The sequence below is a fragment of the Symphodus melops genome, assembly GCF_947650265.1.
Source record: "Symphodus melops genome assembly, chromosome: 4".
NCBI lineage: Eukaryota > Metazoa > Chordata > Actinopteri > Labriformes > Labridae > Symphodus > Symphodus melops.
Window position 1 is genome coordinate 10,232,867 of NC_136694.1, and position 26,309 is coordinate 10,259,175.

Sequence of the window (26,309 nt, forward strand, 5' to 3'; positions counted from 1 at the left end):
CTCCATGTATCAATAAATGACAAACAGGAATGAGTCTTGGGGTATTTGAGTTGAAGAGAAAGACATCAGAGCAGTCACGGTCGCAATTTAAGAAACAACCTCCAGCTATCACTGATCATTACGAGCTTAGGATAAAAAAAACTTCCCACCAAAGACTTGATATCTATTTTTAAAAGCACAAAACTCTTTCATGTGAAGGTTATTTATTGGATATGCTGCTGGCATTCAGAATACTTTCTCCCATTCATTAAAAGACACGTTGCTTCACAATGCCTCTGCTTTCTCTGACACCTTTTTTTCTCAGCTTCTCCCCTCTCTTCATCCTCACCTAAAACCGTCTTTTCCTTTTAAAAATACCCAAAACAAAACACTAAAAGCTCTTCTGGAGGCAAAAAAACACAGACTCCGAAAATGGTTGAACGTTGTTTCCTTTAATTTTCAAGGGAAAAAGAAAAGTCCTGCTCTATTATCTTTAAAACCAAACCCACCTCACAGAAACATTTCCTCAGGATACACTCAGATTTCAAAAGATTGAATTCAATTGACCATGTTGAAAAGTGTAGAAGAATGGCTGAATAACAATGTCAGCACAGGAGAAGACAAACCTTCCTCAGTTAGAGACTCTTGTTTGTTGGTATTGATGGTAACACTGGGAGGGATGGAAGGAGGGAGTGTGAAGGAGAGAGAGAGTCAGATTGGAGAAATATTCTAATGTGGTCGAGCACAGACGGCATGCCAAGGTCCTGACTACGCTGCTCTTTATGAGTTTCAGGAATAACTGTGTGAGACGCTACCTGTCAGACTTTCACTTGAGAGATATTAAACCTGAGCTCTCTGCAGCTTCCTCTCCCATAGACCTTCTTATGACTATTTTTAAAAGCATCCACACTATTTCCTTCATATGATGCCACTAAACTGATAGATTTCATCTTTTTTATCACCAAACTCTGGGCACAAAAAAAACTTGATGTCCACCCTTTCCCACAACTGGAATTGTGTTTCCATTTTATTCATCCCATCTCTCTCTTTTTTCTTTCATCCCTGCTTCTCTATTTCCTTCTCTGTCATTTTTTCTGGATTTTTTGTGTGCATGGCCTATCAGACTGTTTGTATTCCTCTTCCCCATCAAAAGCAGGGCACATCTGCTTTGAAGAGTGACAAGCACACAGCAGGAGGGATCAGAGCGATGCAAAACTGAAATTTAAGAGGAAGTTAAAAAGCATGTAGTTTTACCCTCTTCCTCATGTTCAACAAAGAGAAAACAGATACTGTACAACAGCAGGGAAGGATGAGGCATTATCAAACGCAGCGATTTTCAAGGATGTCTGTGTAGTGTGCAGAAGCGCAGATGCTTTTGATAATGCTGTTTAATGAAGCAATTCAGCCATTTACTGTTGCTCATGTTAGACAGCATTCCAGCATCCCCAGGAGGACAAAGGTTTGTTGTCATATCTGAATATTTAAACAAGAAAGTTTAACATTGGTGACCCTCAAGTCAGACTGCTCAAGATAGGAAAATCAATAGTCTTTTTCAGCCTGACAGCACAATTTTCTTTCTTTAGAACTACTCACTAAGGTGCCAGACTATAGCACTAAGGTGCTGTGAATCTGCTATGGAAACATACAAAGAATAAAAGCATATTTTTAAACTATCCAGCCAGCAAGTCCCCGAGTTGACAGGCAGTGGTGTAAAAAAAGAACAGTAAAGCTAATAGAAATGATAAATAATGGGTTTCATCCTTTAATTACTGGAAATTCACACACCACTTGGGGGACAATTTTGTTATTTAAGGGTGAAGAAAAAGTGTCAGAGAGAAAATGAGATTGACTTCCTATTGAAAAATTTGGAAAAAAAAAAACATATTAGCAATTAACCTTCTGGTGCTTAAACAGAACACCTCAAACTAACCCAGACTAACCCACAAACTTTCCATCATTAATTTAACAGAATATAACTTTCTTTTACTACCTAATATCCACATTTAATATGTGTGTGCTTGTGTGCGTACATAGCCTAAAAGCAGACTAGGCTTGTGAGTATATGAGGCATCCAGTCAATAAGTCATTTCTATTAAAGGCATCCAGATATTTGGCATGCGCTGCCTTAATTATGGTTGACAGCTATGACAGCTAAAGCGTGACTGAGAGGGTGCCAGAAGCGATCTGTGATATGTTGTCTGTGCCCTGAGTGTTTGGCATCACCTCCTCCCCATACACCTCAGCTCAGAAATGCCTTTAATTTGACTTTACAGCTGTTATCTGCTGCACAATAAAAATCTTGTATAGTTTCATATTTAGAACGTTTATGACAAACTATAAGAACTGCTGTGTTGAAGCTGTTTTCGATACATGGATGCACCATCACTGACACTGACTTTCTCACCCAAATATAAATAAATGACTTTATCCTGCTTGTCTCACGTCCTAACAGGATTGTTTATTGTAAATGTCTCTGTTGGGTTAAATGGAACAAGGGATAAATACAGAAATTAAAAACAATAATCTAGATATACGATATATTTTGCATAAAAAGATAAACTATTCAAAATGAAGAAATCTTTGGATGTGTTGTTTTCCTTTTTGTGCACACTGTCATCATAGATCATGTGAACTTTGCACTCAGCACTTTACTTTTTAAGTTTCAAGAAACATAAACACACCAAAACAACATACAGTGAGGTCATCAGTGCCAGAGTCATATATACAGTTCACCAAAGAAATTACAAATAAGAATTTGACATGATTCATTTTAATCTGTACTGAAAGGTTGATGTGATACCTAACTATCTACATGATGGTGATCTGCTCAAATGTGTGTGTGTGTGTGTGTGTGTGTGTTTTTTGCTATCAATGTAGTGTGTCCAACATACTATATGTACAATAGTTTTCTCAGTGCATGAATTGTTTGATTGTGCTTATCTGTGAAGCACTTTGTCAGTGTTTTCAAAGTGCTATTTAAATCAAGTCTTACCTACTTACTAGCAAACACAGTGGGAGAAAACTGTGCAATTATTACATAAGCAGCCTTTTCTGATGGGCGGCTCTCGCTGCTCGCCCTTTTGTGCTCTACCTGTGATATTTCAGCTAATTTCTGTGAAATAGTGAATGTGAAATGATTTTCAAAGATTCACAAAGGCCATGCTAATTGTCATAATCGATGTTATTTTTCTGTGTCTGAGTTTCCACACTCGACTCGTGGATAGAGAAGAGTTTGCTTTACTTACAGTCAGAATGGTAACAAAGAACCTGCTTCAAGTAGGAAAACTCATTAAAGTGATCGACTTTTGTTTTGTAACTGATACAATATGCCTTTTTTAATTACATGAACAGGAAATATTTGGCCACTTTAAAAAACTAGTCAGCAGCTGGATCACAAGCTACCGGTGCCCGGCGATTGATTAAACTTGTAAAGACATGAAACTTTAAGAATATCCAGACATTTGGATAACAGAAAAAAACAAGTATTGAACTTTAACCTACAGCTGAACACTTTATCATCCTATAAAGTAATCAGACAAAGTGATCTTCAGCTGTAGCAGCATGCATCTTCGTCAGTTGTTGCACATTTATAGGTTGCTCTTTCTGTGTGGGTGTTGAATGACGCGGTTTCCTGGTGTGGCTCTTGAGTCTGCGTAAACTGTGGGGGGTGTTTGATGTGCCCTAAAGTCAAAGTGAGGTGACTGGGCCTATAAAGAGCCTTACAATAAAGAGAGAAAGGTTTGTGTGTGTAGGTGTGTGTTTGTGTGTGTGTCTGTGTGTGTGTGTGTGTGTGTGTTTGTGTGTGTTTGTGTGTGTGTGTGTGTGTGAAGCCAAAGGACTACAATGCTGGCCTGTGCCATTAAGCGTGGACGAGACATAAAAGAGGCTATCAAAGAGTGTAAACCACAGATTCCCATTATTGTGTGACATTAGCCCATAGCACATAGTAACCCTTAATGATCCCATAGGTGCCTGCAGCACACTGTCCTTTTATGACTTCCTGGTTGAATGATTGTTGGTTCCTGAAAGCAAAGTCCAGAGAACTGCAGCTCAACACAAGCTTGCCTTTTGCATTGCAAATCTTGCAGCACGACGAGATGCTATTCAGAAATAAAGTAAATGAATGTTAGCAGTGAAATATAAAAAATCAACACTGTTTAGTGTATGTTCATGTCGGAATCAAACTATTTATGCAGATAAGGTGATCAAACGGGGTTGCATCAATTAAAGTAAATTTGGTCACACTGAAACTTCACAGTGCGCTAATTAGGCAGCTAGCCTCAACGCTCAATAAATGTAAATGTGTTCCTTTTCATTCCGTCCGTCCTGTCTGTTTGTGTGCCTTGCGTCACCCCGAGGAGTTAAATTGAACACTAATTCTTTATCTAATTTCCCTACAAATCCCCATTGGTTTCTCTCCCTATGTCTCTCTGCCTCCATCTCTCTCCACTTTCTTCTCACGCTGATAGCTTGTCCCACAGGACCCCAGCAGTTGTCAGTAATCAAGGAAATCACTCTCAAAGAGCTACAAATAGGTCACTTATCTGATGTCTGGTCTGATCTGACAGAGACAGACAGGCAGTTAAGTCCCTTGCATCTGCCTTGCTCTGCTATTTCTAGTGTGATTAGTTGCCATTCTATCTGCCAGGGTGAACTGAAGTAAGAGAGAGAGTGAAAGATAGCAGAGGATGGATAGAGAGGGAGAGAAGGGGAGAAATCCCAGCTTTCATCATTAGCATTCTGTTCAAATGGCTCAATTGAGCAGTTGTCACTCATGGGATTCCCAGGACAAGCCTTACTTCTTCATTTATTCAATTTATTGATATAAAGACTCTTCATTAAGAGACACAGACAAATGTGACATTTAGTCTCAGGTGGCCTCCACGTGGAATATTTAGCAGGCAAGGAAACACAGGCCACCTGACGTGTAAGGGCCCCCTTTGTTTCCTCATGGGGCTATTACATTAAAGTGCCAACTACACACGCTGTGCTTTGAAGTTCCAGTGAGGAGACAGATTGCACACACGCTCAGACACACGGCAGTGCACACGTCCACATCCAGAGGCACAGAGCCATGGCCGGTGAATTATTGAACTAACTGGTCCTCTTGATCCACTCTTTGGTGTGCACACAGGAAATGTCGTACCTGTCCAAAACTTCACTACACACACATATATGGTAGTTTTTTACTGTTTTTTTCTGCATGTTCCTGCAACTGGATAAGATGTTTTATGATGTCAGTTCGTTTTTGCACGGTGAAGCGGAAATGTGTTTGTCTGCTTCATTGATTAGGCAGAGGCCTTCTCAGGCATGTTCTCATTAGTGACATGCATAATCTGTCTGTTCTGCTCCATATTATCCATGGTGTTCTACACTGATGATAATGATGAGGGTGAATGATTTTTTTATATTTTTATTTATGCCTTGATTTTGTCCCGCTTTGATTGATTGGGTGTCCTGAATAATACATGTAATTTGTCTTACAGTATCGTTGTCATGCCACAGTGATTACATTACTGATTGTTAATAGAGTATATGATGTTGTACATTACACCTGCAGGGTTCCCATATGGATCATGTGTGAAGCAGCTCAGGAAATCAAAAGTGCAGCTGTGAAAGCTTGCTGCTGAGTGCTACAGCGTTTGCGTGGGAGGATCACGTCGGAAATTAAGAGAGAGGGTATCATGTTCAAACAGAGAGATGTTTTATGCAGAAGCCGCCGTCACTGCTGAACGGATGAAGTAATTTCATTTTCATGCATGATCTGCAGCCCCACAGACCAGGAAAATTGCAGAGGAGGGAAAGAGAAAGATAGAGAGGAAAAAAGAGCCAAGCCTTCCTTTTGCTCCATTTGACTCTGTGATTATTCTCTCAGACTTGTAACCATAGTGATGGTTCAGTCCCAATGGAAAAGGAGTCAAAACAGCATTAGTTCAGAAACAGAGGGTGAGGTTAGAGAAAAGATGGAGATAAATGCCCCTTGGAGATCATCCTCGATACAGAAACACATGGAATCTCTCTATAGTATAGGCTTTAGGTAGCCATTGACCACTGCATTTTTTAATGATTCCTGTCAATATAGAAGGACACTGTGATCAGATTACTGGGTATGTTTTTGAAAGGGTTATATTTTAGTTCATTTTAGACAAGGACAAACAGACCCCATCAGTGTATTACGATGCAATTGTAGTTCTTGTTTAAAGGCGTTTAAACTCTTTGATAATAAATTTCTTAGGAGTTTACATTTTTTGCGCTTTATTTTTTTTTCAAAACTTTTGAGTCTTCATTTAAGATAATCATTTCTGCATTGATTGTTTTATTTGTCCTCAGATCACAGAGCCTTTTCACTCTAGTTCTAAACTAAACCTAAACACATATTTTATACAGATATATTTTCAAGTCAAAGAAACTGTTTTTTGTTGTATTTTTTTTTAACACAGATTTAGTTGCTCTTTTGCTCTTGGTAAGATGTGAGGATTGGTATCACTCTATAAATCAGAAAAATGCAAAAGAAAAAAATGAAAAAAGGAAGGAACAGAACTCTTTGTTTCTATCCATAGGCCTCAACTTATTCTCAGTTATCAGTGAGTAAGGCTGCCCATAAGAGGGGAAAAAGGACAAAGCTTTCCGGTGGCACGGGCGCATTTTTTTTTTTTTTTTTAATTTAAAACTTGAATACTCACCATTGAAACACATTGTATTCATTGTTTCATGTTTAAAAAATGTGAGGCAGAGGAGGCGAACGTTAGCCAGGAGGCCAACGCTAACTCTACTAATGTGACACATAAGTGCTGATATTATTTAATGACGCCAATTTTCTTGGCTTTTCAGTTGCTCAGCCATTTCTGTGGGCAGGCCTGTCAGTTCGCACTGAGGAGTATATGCAAAATTAGCAAATACATTGTTAAATGGTGTTTGTTTGTGTGTGCGCGTCTCCTTCAAATATTTTAACTAAGCATATCTATCCTCCCTTTCGAGATCTGCCTCCATCTTGTTATTGTTTTGTTTTGTTTTAGTGTAAATTATGAGTTTGAACCACTTTTGAGACAAGTGTCATTAATCTAGTTAGTAGAATTTTTATATACAGCTTCGTATTTGATGCACACATCAGGTTCAAATTGATCCTTTCATCTTAGATAGAGATATAGACAGAGATTTTCCATTAATTTACCATTATAATCCACGTTTCTTTACAAAATGTCAAAAAGTATGTCTTTAAATACCTGTGCAGTTAGTACTTCGATATAAAGAGATGAAGGCTCTGAGGTGACCACCTAACTGGTACACCTACTTATTATTGGTATCAATTGCAGACCATCCTTTTGAGTAACACCATATTAATGTTGCTGCTCTATCTGGTGAGACAGTAGTATCCAAAGAGCCCATTGAAAATCAATAGAACAGGGAGACATGCTACAATCCTATCTCCCTTTGTCTTCTTTAAGTCAGGAAGGTGCAGAACAAGAGTATTGATATTTTTATTGCTGTGGCAGAGGAGCCGCTTTCAGTGAAACTTGTTCAAAGTAAAATACATCTTTCTTTAAATGTCACCGTTTGAATTGTGTCTGAAAGAGAAACAGAGGTATTAAAAGTGAAACAGTCACATTGAGGTACCGAGGTTCAGTCAGATTCAGATGACAACAATGGCTGAAATCATTTTCGTGTCATTTAGCCAGCCGTCAAAATTACATTCGTCGCTGGCACTAAGGCTATTTTACACTTTATTATTTATTGGAAAGCTGCAATAAAGGTTACAAACAGACAGAAAGTCAAAAGGTCAGAGAAAATCCTGAAACATTGGATCTATTTTGAATTCTGTCCATTTTTTCTTTTTCTGCTTCAGGCTGTAGGTTCACAAAAGAAAGCTTTCAGTTGGAAATGTTGTCATCAGTGTATCTGAGAAATATCAGCCCATGTTCTTTCCGCTTGTATTTAATTTGTTTTAATGTCGCTTGGAACATTTTGTGATTTGTAAGAACAGGACAAAAAGCTGAACAGCCAAAAAATGAAGATCAGTTTGTCCTCTTTGTTAAACTTGTTTGTTTTTTTTGTTTTTTTTTCCGCTCAGATTCGCTCAGATCAGGACAAGGATGTCGGGATCCGCTATAGCATCACAGGAGCAGGCGCTGATCAGCCCCCCAGTGGGATCTACAACATCGACCCCATCAGCGGCAACATGTTTGTGACCCAACCCTTGGACAGAGAGGAGAGGGCTTCTTTCCATGTAAGCAAGGACTGAGTCTGTCTTGTCTGTTTCTCTTTCGCCTTTAGCTCCATGTCATTATCTCTCACGACTAGTACAGGAAAAAAAGTAACTTGTCTTTTTTAACTTTACATCCACGATTCATTCAACCACTAAGGTCGCGCACAAGTTAGGCCTCATGTAATGTTTTATTTATTTATTTTTTTAAATGCTGTGCAGGACTTTAACAGCAGCCTCTCCAGACTCTGATTGATGCAGAAATGTAAAATGAAATAATGGATGCCTTGGCAAAACACACACCCACTTATGCTGTCATTTAGATTGAAGTTTAGCTGCACAGAGCAGTGAAGGATGGATAGAACAGAGTGAAAGAGAGACGGCACTGAGGAAGAGTGCAAGGAAACTATTGTTCTCTCTATCAGAGTTAATGAGCAGGTGCAGCTTCAAGTCTGTACCTACATGTCCCTGTGCCCGAAAAGATTTGTGTTGGTACAAGTGCTGAATGCTGATTCATATTTGATGTGTGTTTACATCATAAACAGAGTCTGTCTTTCCCCGTCTCTTCACTTTCTGCATGTGTTTCCCACATTTCCTCTGAGTCCTACTGCTGTTTTACTTCACCGCCCCCAAACATTGTTTTAAACTCACCTCAAACACTTTGCAGCTGTGCTGTTCAAAGGTGCAATCTGACAGATGTACAGTTAGCCTGCATATGGCCCATAAGATTTACTATAACACCACCTAACAGAGCCACACAAACACACACACACACACACACACACACAGACACACGTGCATGCTAACACACACATGTACATGCTAACACACACACAGACAGGAGGCAGTAGATATGAGTTCCTCTGGAACCTCAGTTCCAGAGGGGCCAGCTTTGCAAACAGCTTTGCAAATGTGTGAATTTAATATTCAGACCACATGAGGCTTGTGTTAACGCGAGGCCATTGGTTCACATACACACATTACAGGTTTCAATTTATACCAGCAAAGGCTAACAGCTCAACTCTAGGTGAGCACTGGTGTCAGACTCACAGCGCCCACATGCCTGTCAGTATGACGGATGGCTACACAGCTGATTGGGCTAATTCAGAAGCTTGTTGCTGTCTAAGAGGTATACAGAGTGAAGAAGAAATGATCACTGCACTCTCTCAGTGCACCAAAACACTTTGTGGAATGAGTATGAACAAACACATAGCTCTGGGTGATTGTCTTCTTGATTGGTTTGAATCATTGTTTTGTTTTTGATGCATAATCCTTGAAACAAGCGTCTTGTTAATTGTCCTGCTGTGTTCAGGTGCTGGATAGCTCTTTGTGTGTATTTCTTGTCTCGCCATACATGCCCTTATACACTCAACCAGCAAATTGGGATCAATAAAACAGGCAGGTCATTGTTCCTGGGAAATGACAGCTGTCCGATAAACACTTCTTATTTGATACTGCCTGTGGTGAATGCAGCATGCTAGGTCAAATGAAGCCCCTGTTCACTGCTTTGACTGTTTTGTTGCACATACTGTACCATTACTAATATACCTGGGCTTTGGATATAGGCCGATACAGAGTACTGATGAGAAAAGGTTTAATTAAGAGCTCAATGTGTTCAATAGAATTAGTAAATTATTAAGTGTGGCAGCTTTGAGCTTTAACAGCTTTTTCTTACCTTTTTAAAGCAAACTGTTACATGCTACATTATTTGATTTTTAGAACAGAAAGGACTTTAGCAACCTTCATGCAGGTGGGTTTGTTCCTTTAACCCTGCAAAATGGACAGCCTGCAAATGCACGAACAACCACCACTTTAAGAGAGGAATGGATTTAGAATCTGTTGTTACATGAAATGGTCGGCATGGATTGAAATGACAAATGAGGGATGAATGGATGAGGATGGGGTGTCGAATGGAGAGAGATGATGAAACCGATGGAGTTGAGACTCTGTGGGGGAAGATGCTCTTCATGCCCTGACATACGGAACTCCTGGTATTTATACATGGAGAGACTTGACAAAAGAAAGAGAGAGGCACAGAAATCCATCGTTTTTTGAGGCGTGGCCTTTTGTTCTCAAACTAGTTTTGAAAAATGTATCTAAATAGAGCAGTCCGATATTGCACTCACTGTGATACACTACCTAATACAATTATTTGAGTCTATGTTGGGATAATGTCCGATATCAGTATCAGTGCTTCAATAATTGATAGCCTCATAGACCCATTCAGTTTGTGATGTGATGAGTGGTTTGGTTTCTGACAATTTGTCCATGGATTTACTGTGAGGAGTTTTACTCCATTGCTTACTTTCTTTGAACTTGACATAAAGATCCAATCGTTGTTGCGCTCTCCCAGGCCAAACTTTGCTAGTTAGTTTTTGGTTCAAGTGAAAAGAGAGACTAGGCTGCTGTTTTTGACAGAAATGCACCAGGGGAAGTGATCTGTGAGGTTATGAGAGTGGGTGTTAGCCTGAGCTTCAGTTTTGTTAGACAGATCTCCTTTGAGTCCACAAGGCAGGAGGAGAATTGAAGTTTTTTTTTTTTTTTTCGAGGGATGAATGTGTGTGCTTTATCGTGGACAGTGAGTGTTTGTGCATATTTTGCATGAATAAATGGATCATGATCTGCTCATATTGCTTAACATTTTGGTTAATATCAAAAGGGCAATGACTTATTACTGAGATCATAACCTTAAATTGTTAAAGTCCCACTTCATCCATCTCAAAAATACATCATGTTAAAAATCTGTCTACATTTGCATAAGCCTGATTGGTCATGGTTGAGTTTTGCAACCAGTGAGCATTTTTGGAGCGGTCTGTGCAGTCTTATATTTCAGGAACTAGTTGAGGCATTTTGTGTAACTTTTGAAATCTTTACTTGGACTCCTGACTTAATTTATTGGCTTGTTGGTGTCAGAGGTCATCATTTTCTACCATAGGGAGAAGTAATGACATCATTTACTTTACTCACAGCCACAAGCTCTGCAAAGTAGAAGTAATCAATTTAAAGAGTCTGTACTGTTTACACACTTTCTACTGTATTGACAGAGAGATTGTTCTCTCTTGCTCCACCTGAGGACTATTTTCTTTTTTCCTCTTTTTCTATATTTCAGTTGAGTTTTAAGGACAGGCGATGTTGCGTGCTGGTCAGTCTGCAGAACCACTTGTGGAAAATTTGAAATTCATGAGAAAGTAAAGGAAAGCTGTGTTTTGTGTTTATTGCTTATCTCATGTTTTAATATTGACAATATTAACATGCCTATATAAAGCTTATCATATGCCTAACCCTAACTACCCAAACACTATCTGTCTATCATTGTATGATTCCTAACCATCTTTAAACCATAATTAAAGCTGGTACTGAAAAACGCTAGCATTGAAGCCTTTTGATAATAGCAGTTGTGGCTTCTAGTAGCATGACATGAAAATCACAAAGATTTTAAAAGTATCATGACACATAACAGTGATTTTTGGAATTAATCTTCTATACATTTTAAATATCTTCACCGAGTTTCATAGAAATCCATCAAATAAGTGTTTGGATTTTGTACAAAGTGTTCGTCGGCTTGCAAACTGTTAAACAATGAACAACTGTGAGACAGCCAACCCTAAAGCCAAGCTGGTAAGAAAATAGCAGACAAGACTTAAAAAGAGACACTGTAAAACTTCAAGTAAAATCCCTTCCTAATTTAAGGCCCTTTCACTAGCCTGGTGTTGCTGCAGGGTCTGAAGGTCTCAATAAGACGCCTTAATGCAATTATTGTTAAAAGTACAAAAAGCAGTACAGCAGGCTGGCATATATGCTGTTCAGAGTAAGAGCCAATGAGTGATTTTTAAATTGTTGTTGTATTGTTGTTTAACAATATCCTAATTGAATACACAATTAAATATTTTTTCTGATGTAAATTTAAAGGTAAAGGTATGTAAAATTTAAATAAAACGCCTTAAATGTTGTTGTTGTTTGTATTTTATACAAAAAAAGTTATGGACTGAATAGCAGGTTGATAAGAAAGAGAAACTGATTCCTCCTGCTTATGGTCCATTCATTCTAAGGCATACCATGCAGAAGACTGATTCACAGACACTGGACACTTTCCTCCAGGCTCTCAGATCACATCTCCAATTCCTCCATGAACACAAACAAGAGACACACCCAAGCAGACATACACACACAGACTTGGGTATAAAAATATTTACTTCACTGAAATATTAACAAAATGTGCAGGAATAATACTCCAACCCAAAGCAGAAAGGTCACACATGCACATGAACAAAAACACACAGTTTATCAGACAAAAAAAGAACACATTATCATTCATGCAGTGAAGCAGTCAAACAAATCACAGTCACACATCCCTCAGCGTGCGGTGTTCACAGCTGAGAAAACAGATTGGGCTTGTTTGTTTGTTGGGTCTCCTCTCCATGTTTGTTTACTGTACTTCAGCCAATGGAAAACTAGCATCTTGGGGATCATTAAGTGGCTAAAGAGGCCTCTTCTGATTGGCTGTGTGTGTCTCCCCAGCATCTATCTGTGCACTCGTGTCAGCGTCCGTGTTAATATGCGTAAACATGTGTCTCAAGCACCATTTGGATGCGTGTCTGGGTATGTTTTCATACATCCTTGACTGCAAGGCACAAAAAGCCGACATGATTAGTTGTGTTTTGGTGAAAGGCAGGTACTGCTGTTCAATCTCTCATGTCACCCGACAATACATCACAACTCCCTGTGAATAGGCTGGCAGGCAGATCCTCCTCTCTGTAGCTGCAGACAAAATTGTTTGCTGCCTGTGTGTCACTCCTAGCCAGAATGAGGAACCCTCTTCTCCTACCAAGCCGAGCTGTGATAGAATAATGTTTCTGCAGAGGGTATGCAGGGGGGTATGAATTTCTATCCAATTGAATGAGGCGAATGTAAGTCGCAGCGAACAGAGACGCTTTGGTTGCAGGGCTATTACAAAGCTTTGCGTTATGTTAGATATCATTAGCAAGGATTGTTGGGGAGGGGAGGGTGTGTGGGAGCAGTGGTGGAGATTAAGACATCCCACTGTAGCTGATGATTGCGTTTGTCAGCCCTCCCTGTTCAAGCCCCCACACCCCCACACTGCTTCTTTGTGTTTTCATCTCTCATTTACTTGCACAAGGCTCAGTCACTCTCCTGCTCTCCTTCCCATCTCCCTCCCTTTCCCCGACACTGCTGTCCCCCCTTCATTCCCAATTCTATTTGCCGTCTCTATTCTCACACTGTGAATTGTGAAGGAACAGCTCATCAGTCAGATACATCCATCCAAATGGCAGACTTTGTCTTCTCCCAAACACAGAATAAAATGCCACAGCATGAGAAGAAACACCTCTCTGATATTTTTTCAGGCCTCTGGCTGTGCTTACATCCAAATAGGTGTTGTTTGTGTGACAAGAACATTTCACTACTCTGCCCCGTTCTGTGTTATTGTGGTCCATGCCAAGATAACAACAGGATACTCATGCCCCGTTGGTAGACAAGAAACAAAATATCTGTCAGTTGAAGTTGCCAAAAATTAACAAAGTCAAAGTTGTGCTATGTGCTGAATTCCCGTCCAGACAGTCTGCAGAGTTTCTTATCAATTAAGCTTGAGGCCTGTTGACAGTGGAGCTACCTTTAGAATACAGATTGAAGCTAATTCTTAGTGTTGAATGCTAATATTCCTGCCTTTCTTTCTGTGCATTTGTGTATATCCACAGCTCAGAGCCCATGCAGTGGATATGAATGGGAACCAGGTGGAGAATCCGATTGATCTGTACATCTATGTGATCGACATGAATGACAACAGACCTGAGTTTCAGAACCAGGTGTACAACGGCTCCGTGGCCGAAGGCTCCAAACCAGGTAAGATTACTTAGAATGATATGCACAGTAACGCTTAATAAAGCTACACTATACATGTGGGTTTATTTAAAAGGCCTGCTAAGCATTGCAATCTTAATAATACACATTAAGAAACACAGAAGAATGTAATTATGCTCTCTTCTCTTGAAAAGCTATTTTAGGTTGACATTCAGGCTTATTTATCCATGAAGGAAACACAAAGCAATACAAACTATTTATACGCACTGCCCTACCTTTTTTCAAGGTAAAAGAGAAGAAAATAAAAGCAGAGTATTCCTTATTGTAAGCAGGGTTCAGTCTGAGTGCAATAGAATCAGATATATGTTGACTATGCCTTTATGCAGGTGGGCCTATCTTTGGCGACTGACCCCTTAAATGAGGAACTGTTCACTCGCCCTCAGCATAGATTGTCTGTCAAAAGTTAAATGGGTGTGATGTTGCCGTGCCGGGTTGTTTTCACTGCAAAACAATACAAGAGAACCAACAACACAAATATGAGAAACAACAGGAAAAGTTGATAGCAAAAAAAAAGTTTTGCTTCCTTCTTTTTCTTTCCTGATAAAGTTTTACATTGTCTCCTATTTTGGAGGTCATACTGTACTCTGGCTTCAGGGTCTCATATCCTTTCATGGGAGCAGAGCTTTTACTGTTGCTAAAGAATGAGTGAACAAGAAGTGCTGGCAGCCTTTTTTAGGAGGCACGAACAATATGATCTCAAACTGCACACTTTGTTCAGTTCTGATTGACTAAGTCATCATGAAAGCTATTAAACACCTTTGCTGCAAGACTGTTATCATATACAATTGTAACCGTCGCAATCAATGCATGTTCAATCATCACTTTTACTGGCATTCGTAGCCCCTGTGCTGTGCTCAGCAGAAGATTATTAGTGCAATAATCCTTCTGAAGCTGTGCTTTAGACTGAATCATGAATAGCTAAAAGGTTTTATTGGATTAGTTTGAACCACTAACAACTGCAAGTAGAAAACGTTTACAAAGCCTCTTATTGCCTAAAGATAATTTCTATATCTTTACCTTTTAATTGATATGAGTTTTAATGGGTCATTCTACTTCACTTAGTTCGACCAATCACACACTCTTTTTCGTTTCTGATTTCTGGCAGGCCTGTAGCAATCTTTCATGGTTTAATCCTGCTCACGAAATCCTACAATAAAACTGCACTTGGGTGGCCCAACAACATCTTAAGGTGTGAACTCACCATGACTTTTGAAGTTTTCAGCCAGTTCAGACAAGGGCAAGCTCATGTAATATTTGTGTCAGAGAGACGTGGCTGGATGCATCATTATCAGGTTCTGCAGAGCATGGAGAGACGCAGACCTTCCCCTCAGAATCCGGAGACAGAGTTGTGGTCAGTGGAAAGCTGGAGACGAGAGGAGAATGGGCAAGTAGCTCTCATGTCTCGACTGGAAGAACTCTTGTTCTAACAATCAGACCCCGAGGACCCGTGTTTGTCTTCACAGCGATCAGATATTGTTCTGCTGCAAAGTTTAATCTCAGGGGGATTTGTAAACAATATAGAAAAGCATTTTGTGTGTATGTGTGTACGGATGAGCAAGTGTGGGATTTAGTGTGTGTATGTATGCATGTGTATGTGTGTGTGTGTGTGTGTGTGTGGTTACTCCTCAGTGGAGCATGAGTCTGTATACACAGCTTCCAATTAGTGAGGGCAACCAGACACTCCAAAAGATGCTTTCTTGATTTTTTTCACACTGATCTGCTTCGTTTAAAGTGAGCGCAAGTGACGGCAAGTCTTTGAATTAGGTTTTGTTTTAAAAGAATTCCGTCTGTGATACCAATTAACAAAAACCATCTTAGCCTTCATTGCTATGCCCTTCAGTAAGCAGTTACTGCCAGGTAAAACAGGTTTGTTTGTGTCAGGCTTTGAGAGTTGAAAAGCATATTGAGTGTGGAGTGCAGCGCTTCTAGTGTTCCTCTGCACCCTCGCTTGTCCCTGAATAATGAACTTTAATTAGGAGAATAGGCTGCAAAGCTGGTTGGCTGATAGCCTACTTATTCAAAGAAAACAAGAAAGGCTGCCATCAATCTAAAGAGTAAATTCAAAGAGGCATTTTATACTTTTCTGGCTCATTTAAGCTGCTCCTACAACCTCCACGTGTTAAATCTTTTACTGACTCATTATAGACCTCAGGTTGAGTGCTGAACTGTTTCTAAAGTTGTTATGTTATGCCCCACAGCACTGCAGGTATAGTTAACAGTATCCAAGGGCACTTGCAAGTTGGTCATGTACACAAGTTAATGTGAACTTTCTTTTATTCACTCATCCTTGTGTAACAAAACCGAAACCGCAGTGAATCATAAAACGCAAGGCAACTGGATGTACTAAAATTTAAAGAAATGAAGGGTTCTTCAGATTCTCTAGATTCTCTCAGCTATTTTTCAATTCAAATAAAAGTAAGAAATGTGATGTTAACATTTAAAGAGTGCCCAGTTAAATGAGGCTAAGTTAGTCCTGCACAGATCCAATGCACACTTAGAGTTTGCATGTGACTTGGATCTTTCTTTGGAATCCAGTGATGACCGTAGCAAGTCCTGAGGCGTCACTCCAGGTGATACGTTCTTTTCCATCCTGGCAGTACAGCTGGTGTGTTGAATCACAACATCGCTGCAGACAGGTGCTGCTCGGGGCAGAGTATCCTGAGACGCTGCTGGAATATCTCAATCCCCCATCTCCCATGCCTGCAAAATGCAAACCTGGCTGAAACATCAAAGAACATCCTTATTTGTTACCATGTGATAATCCCCTCATCGTTACCATTTACTGCATGTTGACAACAGTACACTGAAAACACAGCAGCTAGAAAAGCAAAGCATGTTCCTTAAAGTGTATTTTCTGAATATGGTCACCACAATGGAAACAGAGCTAGCATTTGAAAGCACACTTAGCTTTTGATGCTGTCAAAACAAAATGGATTTATTCACTTCACTTGGCAATATGACAGAAATCTCAGTCGCAGAGATTTGATAAACTTTGGCAAAAAAGAAAAGAAATGATCTGCATGGTTAGATGCTACTGTTAATAGAAAATGATATTAACTCTGAAAAAAGGCAAGCTATCAGTTAAACGTAATTCATATGCTGATGTTAAATGGACTCCAACTTGTATAGCTTGAATCTGCCAAAGCGCCTTTACAGAACACTGCAGGTCAAACCTACCCGTTCACACACTGATGCCAGAGGTTGCTATCCATCAGTATTAACTTAATGCTGATGAAGCAGCTGGAGCTACTTGGGGCTATGTGTCTTGTGGCTGCAGGTGCTGGGGATTGAACCTCCCACCTTTCAGTTGAGCACCGTCCCACACTGTCAGTTTCAGTTGATTCAATTTTAAAAACTGCAATCTCCAGGATTGTTTTATTGTTTGTATATTTATCTGAACTGATTTAACAAAAAGGTTTCCTGTCAAACTATTAAGAAATAATTAAAATAGCAGAGGTCATGATTAATATTTCTCCTTTTTTTTTTAGGTGTGACGTAAAAAACATTTAAGGTTTGTTAAAAAAAGATGCTCAATCCCATTTCCTTTAAAAAGCCATGAAAAGAGGGGATATTTTTTGTCGAGCTAAAGTAGTATCACATTCTGTATCTACAGACCATGATATCAAAGGTTCTCTGAAGCATTACAACAGATCTTCACATGTAGCGCTGCGTGACAGCCTTCAAAGAGGGGGACCAACAGGGAACAGGCCTTATCACTGCCACCAGATGTCAATACAGGCAGGCAGAGATCCGATCAAACCATCAGCGAGGATCGGTTTGAAACGGCTTCATTTGTCACTCTCTGCCACAGGGCTCCCACTCAGCGCCAAATACACCTGTGACTAATAAGAATTTAATTTGTTCAGGTCATCAAACATAACAAGACAGTCCATGACAGTATGAGCTGTCTGATCACTTTAAGCTGTTGTTAAGAAGGAATAGATCCATTAAAAAAAAGGAAGATGATCCCAGCAAAAATAGCAACATCTGTTAAATCAAGTAGAAAGGTTTGTTTGTTAACTTTATTATAAAGTAACTTTAAATGGAAATTATGAAACATGGTCACCAATATGATGTGACTTTGTGTAGAACCTTAAACACTGTAACATGAAACTGCACTTTCCTTTTTAAAGCTCTCAGATGAAGATTTGTCAACATGGCGTGACTCCTGCAGAAAATCTTATGTTCTGTCTCTGCAGTGTACTCAGAACATCTGTCCATCATCCCTCTCATCCCCCATCCCTCATTCCCCTCTTCTCCTAGACTCTGACAGCATGTTTTTCCCTTTTATGGTCAGTCCTTCTTCAAAAAAAGGCCTTCGGAAATGAGTGTGCGAGATCAAAACCCGCAGCTGAGTGCCTTCTCACACAGTCGATTTGGCCCCAAAGGGGGGAAAAGGGCTGAGTCGCTCTCTCTCTGTCTTTACTCTTTCTCTCTACTGAAGAGTTTGCTAACAGTTTTAGAGAGGTTTAAGAGACTTTCTCCCTCTGTTTTGCCTGTGGGGATAATTTGGGATTGGCACATGAGGGGAGAGAAGGCATGATAGAGTGGAGCAGAGTTGGAGACATTCAGACATGTTTCAGTTGGTTTTTGACCTGTAGACTTTGTGAGCAGGTGGTCGTCACAGGGCTTCTCTCTTTTCATTTGTTGTGAGGACAATCTAGAGATCACATCAGTTATCAGTGGTCAGCACAGCTGTTTATACACATATATACTCTCACTATACATACACACACACACACACACACACACACACATACAGTATATATATATATATATATATATATATATATATATATATATATATATATACCGGTATATATATATATATATATATATGGCTGTGTGCTTGTGTTTGTAAGCTTCTATCATCCGCAAAGCGTATCTTTAATCTATCTTTAAAAGTATCTTTTGCCATTTTCACATTTCCACTACTGAAAATATAAAGATATTTCAGGAGGCAATGCTCCGGATCTGCTCCGGATCTTTCTCCTGACCTTGCAGTTTATTATGCAAAAAAAATCCTTTTCTCTAATCAAACCTAATATTCTGCTGCATTCTCACATCAGAATTAATATCTTTTTTTATTGCCAGTGCACACAAGGAATTTGTCTTGGTGTGTCGGTGCAAAAACAGTTAACATGGGAGTCCACTCAGACTTGCTGAGGAAAAAATACACACTAGGAGTCTGAATGGAGATACTCCAGGTGAAGTCCGAGCGGAAAACGTGTCTGTTTGGGTTCACACGTTCAGCTCCTTTGGAAAATATCAGGAGTCTTTCAGGAGTTGTCTGCAAATGGGAAAGCACAAAAATTTCAAAATGTTTTTTTATATACACGTTTTTCTATTGACTTGTAGTCAAATCAATCTACTCAAGCCTAGAATCTGTCAGGAGATATACTACTTCTGTAGTTTAAGGCTTCTTGTTCAGGAAGTATTGGTTTCATACATTTTTGTAAGGTAGATCGTTTCACATTATAACAGGTGCATGTTTAGTTTTCACTCGTGTTTTTACATGTTTTCAGTCACAATAGCTGATGACTGTACATACAAAAATCCTCACGACAGTCAATGCTTGAACATACTTCTCCATGTTTAATCAAGTGTCATGGTGTTTTATTGTGAGATATTTGAATTGCCACTTCATATAAACGTATTCATGTACACCATCAATTTGAGGGCGGCTCATCTGACAGCCCTCTGGGGCCTGCTTTTACCCAGAACACATCACTCTGTACAAGTCAGTAAACATTTATGTTCATTTTGGTTCAATCCAAGGTGAAAAAGAGGAATTGTCTCAGACCGTTTGCCCTTCACACCCCTACAGACGTCAGCCCCTTGGTCCTTAAAATAGAGTTAACAGGTAGAGATTCACAGGCATGGCTATCATGCAGTGACAGTGATCTTGGTAAAAGCTTCATTTGATCATGCCTTTGCATCTCATTTTCAGTGCTTTCAGTTTTTGAACTTATTCACAGTCTTTTTTAGCGGTTTGAAAGGTTCAACTGTGTCCTTGTGTCCTCAGAGAGCAGCGGGCTCCATTAGAGACTCTTGTGTGAACTCTACGTGTCCCCTTCTTCATTTCCCCCAAGATTCACCTGCTTTCAACCTTTTCTCTTACCTCTCCACCTCTACTTCTCCTTCCCGCTCTCTATCTCGAATACCAAGGCCTCTCTTTCACCCTCTATCTCCCCTCCACTGATGAGAGTTATTATCCTCTTAGACCCCCTCTCACTCCCTGACTTCCTCTTGTACTTTTGCTTTTAGTGGTCTTTGGAACACCTCTCACCTCTATTCTCTTCTTTACTTTCTATTTCTGCTTTGCAATTTCCTCTTCTGCTTCTTTATCTCTGTATCTCTACGTTTGTCAACCTGACTATTGCTGTTCTACCTCTATCCATCTTCCTCTCCTTTCTCCATCTTCCTGGCAGATGTTTTACGTTTATGTCGCAAACGGAGCGAAAATACCAGCGATCTTGCGTCACGTAAGAAAAATGGCAAACGGTTTGTGCGTCTGCCACCAGTTGTATTTTCAGCTCCAGTGATTTGGACGGAAAAGCAATTAGGATTTGGAATTAGTGTTCAAATTAAAGAGGAATTAAACAAGCTCAGAGATGAACCCTTATAGGCATGGAGAACCTTGTTTGGATCTTAAAGTGCACCATCATCATATCAGTGAATCCTCCTCATTTCAATAAAAGGCAGCAGCACTGACATGTGATCCGACTTCAAATCATTTCCTTCCCCCTGGGTCTGGAATGGTTGATTATATGTATTAATGTTGTCCTCTGTGGAATAGCAGTAATTGTTTTTCTACCTCCTGTCTTCCCTTGGACACTTTACTTCTGACAGACTCTGCTATGAAACTTAAGAAGGATTGAAGTAAATTATGGGGCTACAATTATCCTGTCCATACTGGCTGTCTCAGGAACCAATTATGGGAATGGAGACAATTGCAACTTCTTAGACACACAAGAGAAAACAAAATCTGCCAAGGTCTAGAATATATGCTGTTTTGAAAAAGACAGTAAGTTTCCGCCAAAATGAAATTCTTTCTTACTTTTGCAAAACAGAAAAAACTAAATGTACTTTTTTTGTGACAAATTGTGATAGCTTTTTACGTGTTTTTTGCTTATTTGGTGCCTTCTGTGCTTCAAAAAACACCACCACCTTTGGTTCAAACTAATGTAATGAGAGCACTTCCCACTGCCCTCTAGCATAAAAACAGAGGTACAATTAAAACCATTAGAATTTTTTTTTTAAATCGCTAGCGTCAAATTAATTCCAGGAAGAGACATGGTTGTTTGAATCATTATATTCTTCATGTCTTTGTTTTCCTGTATTTTTTATTATTGAGCTGTCTTAAGTCCTTCTATCTAGATGCTTACACTGTCTTCTCATTCAAGCATGTTAGTACTTCAGCCATCTCTTCTCTCTGCAGTTCCCCTTCTGCGAGCTGACAGTTTCCTCTCTCAGCAGCAGCAGCAGCAGCAGCAGCGTATAAATGGCTGCCTGATGGAAAGTGACATTTTCACAGAACCCTGTGAGAGGGGCGAGGTGATCTCTCCTCTTTCTAGCACAAAGTGCTCCTAATTGCCTAGTCGCAATTTGTGAGCCCAACTGACAAACTCGTGCAAATCAATAATTCTGCCGAGGGAAGACGCCAGGGCACCAAGCGTCTCACCCAGATACGTGATGTGAGGACACACAGAAGCACGTGCATACAAATTCACACGTACCTGACATACACTTTTTACCCTCTCTCTGTCATACACACACACACACACACGCACACACACACCCTCCACCTCCCCATCTCCGAGCTGTCTGCCTTAAATGGCAGTGTTTATCTGTGATTCTAAGACAAATAGGGAGAGAGCATCGAAGCATTAAGGGCAGCCACGGAGCCACTGAAGGCTGAAATAATGGATGGTGGAAATGGCAGAGGAACTAGCATTGCTCATTACTAAATGGACTCTGCAGAGGTGGAAACTTTGCCCCACTAGCTTTCTATATACAAAGAACAAAACAGCCCAGCTTAAAATAGGGGTATTTAATGGTTTTATGTTTTTGTCTCTGCTCTGTTATGGCTCTTACTCTGAAAGTTGCTTGCAAGAAGAACAGAGAATGTCATAGCAATTTGCCAAGTCTGATTGACTTGTTTCTTGTTTATGAATGTGTCTGTTGTCTTCTGAGCCCTCTTATTTCTCTTTGATATTTTCTACAAATTCATTAACAGTAATTGGCTTACAGGGAACTTTCAAACTGCCACATGTTTTCAAAAGCTGCATTTGTGTGGAGGTGTGGAGGACCTTAAAAAGCCCAACATTGAATTTTAATGAATGTTGCCTGCTTGTTTTTCTGTGGTACTTCTTCCCTAACACGGCCTCTTTTACTGCTGCGTGCACTGACGTAGATCCTCTCCTTTTAAACACTCAACCTTACTTCAACTCTCCCTCACTAACTTCATTTCTGTCAACAGGTTCGTCAGTGATGCAGGTGACAGCCACCGACTCGGACGACTCCACCACAGCAAACGGCATGGTGCGCTACCGCATCCTCTCTCAGACGCCCCATAGCCCAATCCCCAATATGTTCACCATCAATAGTGAGACCGGGGACATAGTTACTGTGGCAGCCGGCCTGGACAGAGAGGTCAGTATATGCATTGAGTCCCTCTAACCATTTTAATTTCCTGCATCTTATGTTTGTCCACCAGGCCATAAGTGAAGATGAGATAAAATGTTGGCTATCCTTTAGTGACTTGATAACAATGGCTCCCTGACTGGTTTGGTTAATCACTTAGGGGTTTAAGATGTGTGGACATTATTATCCAAACTTCTTGGTCAGAGCTGATAACATCACAAACTCAAATCTTAAACTCAATAACTCAATCTTCCATTAGTAAAATGTTTTTTTCTTTATTCTAGTTTTTAATGGACAATTGATGAAAGGGGAAGCAAACAGGAGAAGGCAATGTTTTCTAATGCTAAGCCAAGATTGGCTAAGCTAATCTAAGGTCATCAAGAAATGGAGAGCGCATACAGTATTTCCCCAAAGTGTGAACCTCAAAAATAGGATGCATATGCTGCACTGAACAGCAACAATAGTCACAAGTAGCCAGTTCAACACAGGCCAAGTTGTTGATTTTAAAATGTTGATACAATCAATAACAGTTCAGTATATTGCCGGAGTACCAGGAGTGGCCAATCAGATTTTAAGGGGGGCCATGCCAACCGATTCACCCCTTGGGACACGATGACTGTGTGGGGTTCAGTCTAACCACCTGTTGGTTCCACTGAATGATGCTTACCAAGTCTTGCGTTTAATGTCAGTCCTGTAGCCATATGATGTATTAAATGTCGAAATTAAAAGCCTTTAATTTTCCAATGGTGATTAAATTTGTGATTAAGAAAAATAATCTTTAGAGGAAAATTACTAAAAGTACTGTTAAATACAAAGTTAAAATCATTTTTTTTATCTAATATTCTTTTTTAGAAGACATACTTCAATCTAAGAGCCAAAAAGATATCTCAGCCAGCTAAGTGCTTCCTGCCTCATGAATTCCCAGTTTGATCCAGATATAACTAAACCTCGAAAGAAATAGGATGATTCTCAACAAGCACTGACCTTTAAAAAATGTTGAAGCAAATCAAGCATGAAATTCATTTTTTCATTCCAGTTGTTTTCATATTTTGTTGTTTTGTATGAATGTTAGTGATGACAAACATGTCATATATTTTCCCAGTGCAGCAGAAATAATGACCACGCCAATCCAGCACCTCTTTGCTGAAGAGGTCACAGAAGCTATGTCTCTTTAGTGTGCTTCTTTTGTGTCATCAACTGCTGGTGTTTGCATCTGCTGCTTGCTAAAGTTGTCTGCCAACCCACACACCACCAGCAACACAATCCTCCCTGCTCCTTCTTTCCTTACATCTTATTCTACTAATGAGGAGGGCTTCACAGTGCTGGCTCTTGTTGAGTCCAAGCTGCATCAGGTGACTTTTGTTATAACGTTTCATGGCGGATTGTTCATTGGGAAGATTGTGTCTTCTACATACATAAACACATATACAGCACATATAAATCTTCCCTGCTCTCTTTTTGCAGCAAGAATTTTTTTTTTTTTGCAATTGGTGAAATCTGAGAAATGCTCCCATTTGTATTCCACCATTATAAGGGCAATCTCATCCTCGTAACTTAGCTGGCTGATTTTACTACCAACATTAAAGCACCATTGAGTGTGTCTCATAATGTTTATACTCTGAGAAGTCCCACTGGTCCTACTCAGCAATAAACCCAGCTGGGCTACACTCTGGAAATTAAAACAGGATTTCACCAACAGTAAGGCGACAATGTTTGGAGAATAATTACAGTTAAAATCTCAAGAACAAAACCAAGTTTTTTTTAAAAAGCAGAAGAATACAGAACATAATGCTGGTTCCTTTTCCTTACCTAATACTCTGTGGGCATGGCATGACAGCATGGCACATTTGTGGGCAAAAAATAAATGAGGAAAGTCTTCGCGAGCCAGCTCTGTGTCCCTGTTTCCAGCTTGGCCCAGGCTGCAGCAGTAGCAGCTGATGTGAGTGAGGGAAAGCTCATTAATGCAGACACATCAAGCCAGGTTCAGACCCACCTGCATCTGATCCTCCCACTAAAACTGGGACACACCTGGGAGTTCACCCACCTGCTGTCAAGGTCATCAACACAAACACACAAACACTCTCAGACACATGGGCACAGGTTGGTGTTACAACCTCCCCATGCAGCTATGTTTGGTGTTTGAAAGCGGGGAACAGCAGGAACTGTGATGAATAAGATCCAAGTTGTCAAACTGGATCTGTGCCTTCACTAACTGCTAAATGCTTATGCTGCAACACCAAAACCAAAATATGCCAACTGTTTTTATTGACACTGAATACCTTATAAACACACTTACCTTATTCTTACTCCTCTTTCATCTCACTCTTCAGCTCACTCTCATCCAAGCTGCAGCCTAATTAGAATATGCATGTGCTAATTAAGGGGTGAAGCAGGTTCACTTGTGTAGAAGAGACTAGGGGGTACACAGAGGTTAGCCTGCTATCACTAACCTCTGACTCTAATGAACACCAATTATAATGTCTCACTCTCTGACCATAACCCCTCTGCTAGTGACCTCACATGCTTCCCTTTGCTTCTGCCCAGAGTCTACAAGGTGTGCTATGCATGTTTGACTCTACACATCCTTTTAAGTATCAAATAGATTCTGCATGGAGGTTGTTGTTGTTGTTTTCTTTGGTTAGTTCATTAAAGTGATGAGATATAGAGTTCATACTAAAGATTGCTGTCTGTAAAAGAATTATGGTTGATTTTTAAATGGTAGTGTAGTTTTCTATTATTATTTATTTATTTTGCACTAAAATAGCCTTTTTGTCAGTCTACTTGGAAGAGATACGTTGTGGTAAAGGACAGTTCTACTGCAGCAGGTAAGCAGGCAGTGAGAGATGTCAGGATGCCACAGCTGGCACACATGTTCCTCCTTTGTGCCCTCCCTCTGGGCCTCTGGTTCCATTGGCAGGCAGAGCTGATGTCTTTCATTACCCCAGGCTGTCTCAATCCCCCATGAATCCTGGATTAGAACGGTCTGGCGTAGCATGGTGAGGTGTGGCCAGATGCCAGGCTGTCCATCAGACTGATGCCAGCTCCATGTATCATTGTTGATTTTTTTGGGGTAGGTTTTTTTTTGTTTTAGTTAAATGTTTTGTACCAATACCCCCACCTGCAGTGATGCTTCTGGAGTGGCACTCTGGCCAGTTTCTAAATAAAAAGTCAATGCCTAATGATATCTCCTATGGCTAATAGACCTACAATTGACAACTATCTAAGGACATGAGTGCCCACAGTCTGACTCCATTAGAGTCTGTAGAGCCTGTCAGGAGAAACTAGCTGAAAGCAGATTTTATATGGTCAGAGATGCTAAATTATGTAAACTTTCCAAGTAGCACCAAATCCCAGGAGGCAGAAAACAAAGCCAGTGATTGATTGTAAGCAGGCTGCTAAGTGAAGAATATGGGAACACAGATCAATGTTGAATGATTGAACATTCATATTCTATTTAAAATATCAATTTATTATCCACCTTATTAGTTTCTCCATGTGCCCCTCCAAGCACGTTAATTTGTGCCCTCTTTCATTGATAATCTATGAAGACTGGTCAAGTTCAAGCATTCATTTTTAACAGCTCCCACAGCTTTCTTACTTCTTTAGT

General features: G+C 40.0%; 3 protein-coding genes across 4 annotated transcripts in view; 2 read left to right on the forward strand and 1 right to left on the reverse strand.

Annotated features, from left to right (window-relative positions):
• Nucleotides 1-26,309, forward strand: part of cdh4 (cadherin 4, type 1, R-cadherin (retinal)) — a 193,983-nt gene that overhangs the window by 142,780 nt on the left and 24,894 nt on the right. For both annotated transcript variants that reach the window (XM_079340972.1, XM_079340973.1), the window contains exons 6-8: nt 8,048-8,203; nt 13,894-14,038; nt 22,539-22,711. In XM_079340972.1, coding sequence (XP_079197098.1) covers nt 8,048-8,203; nt 13,894-14,038; nt 22,539-22,711 — 474 coding nt within the window. The remainder of the gene's footprint in view (nt 1-8,047; nt 8,204-13,893; nt 14,039-22,538; nt 22,712-26,309) is intronic.
• rae1 (ribonucleic acid export 1) overlaps nt 1-26,309 on the forward strand; it is a gene marked incomplete at its 3' end in the record, with an annotated part of 229,256 nt that overhangs the window by 108,310 nt on the left and 94,637 nt on the right. The gene's annotated exons all lie outside the window — the stretch shown is intronic.
• The window catches only part of taf4a (TAF4A RNA polymerase II, TATA box binding protein (TBP)-associated factor), a 78,331-nt gene that overhangs the window by 5,870 nt on the left and 46,152 nt on the right, over nt 1-26,309 (reverse strand). The window lies entirely within an intron of this gene.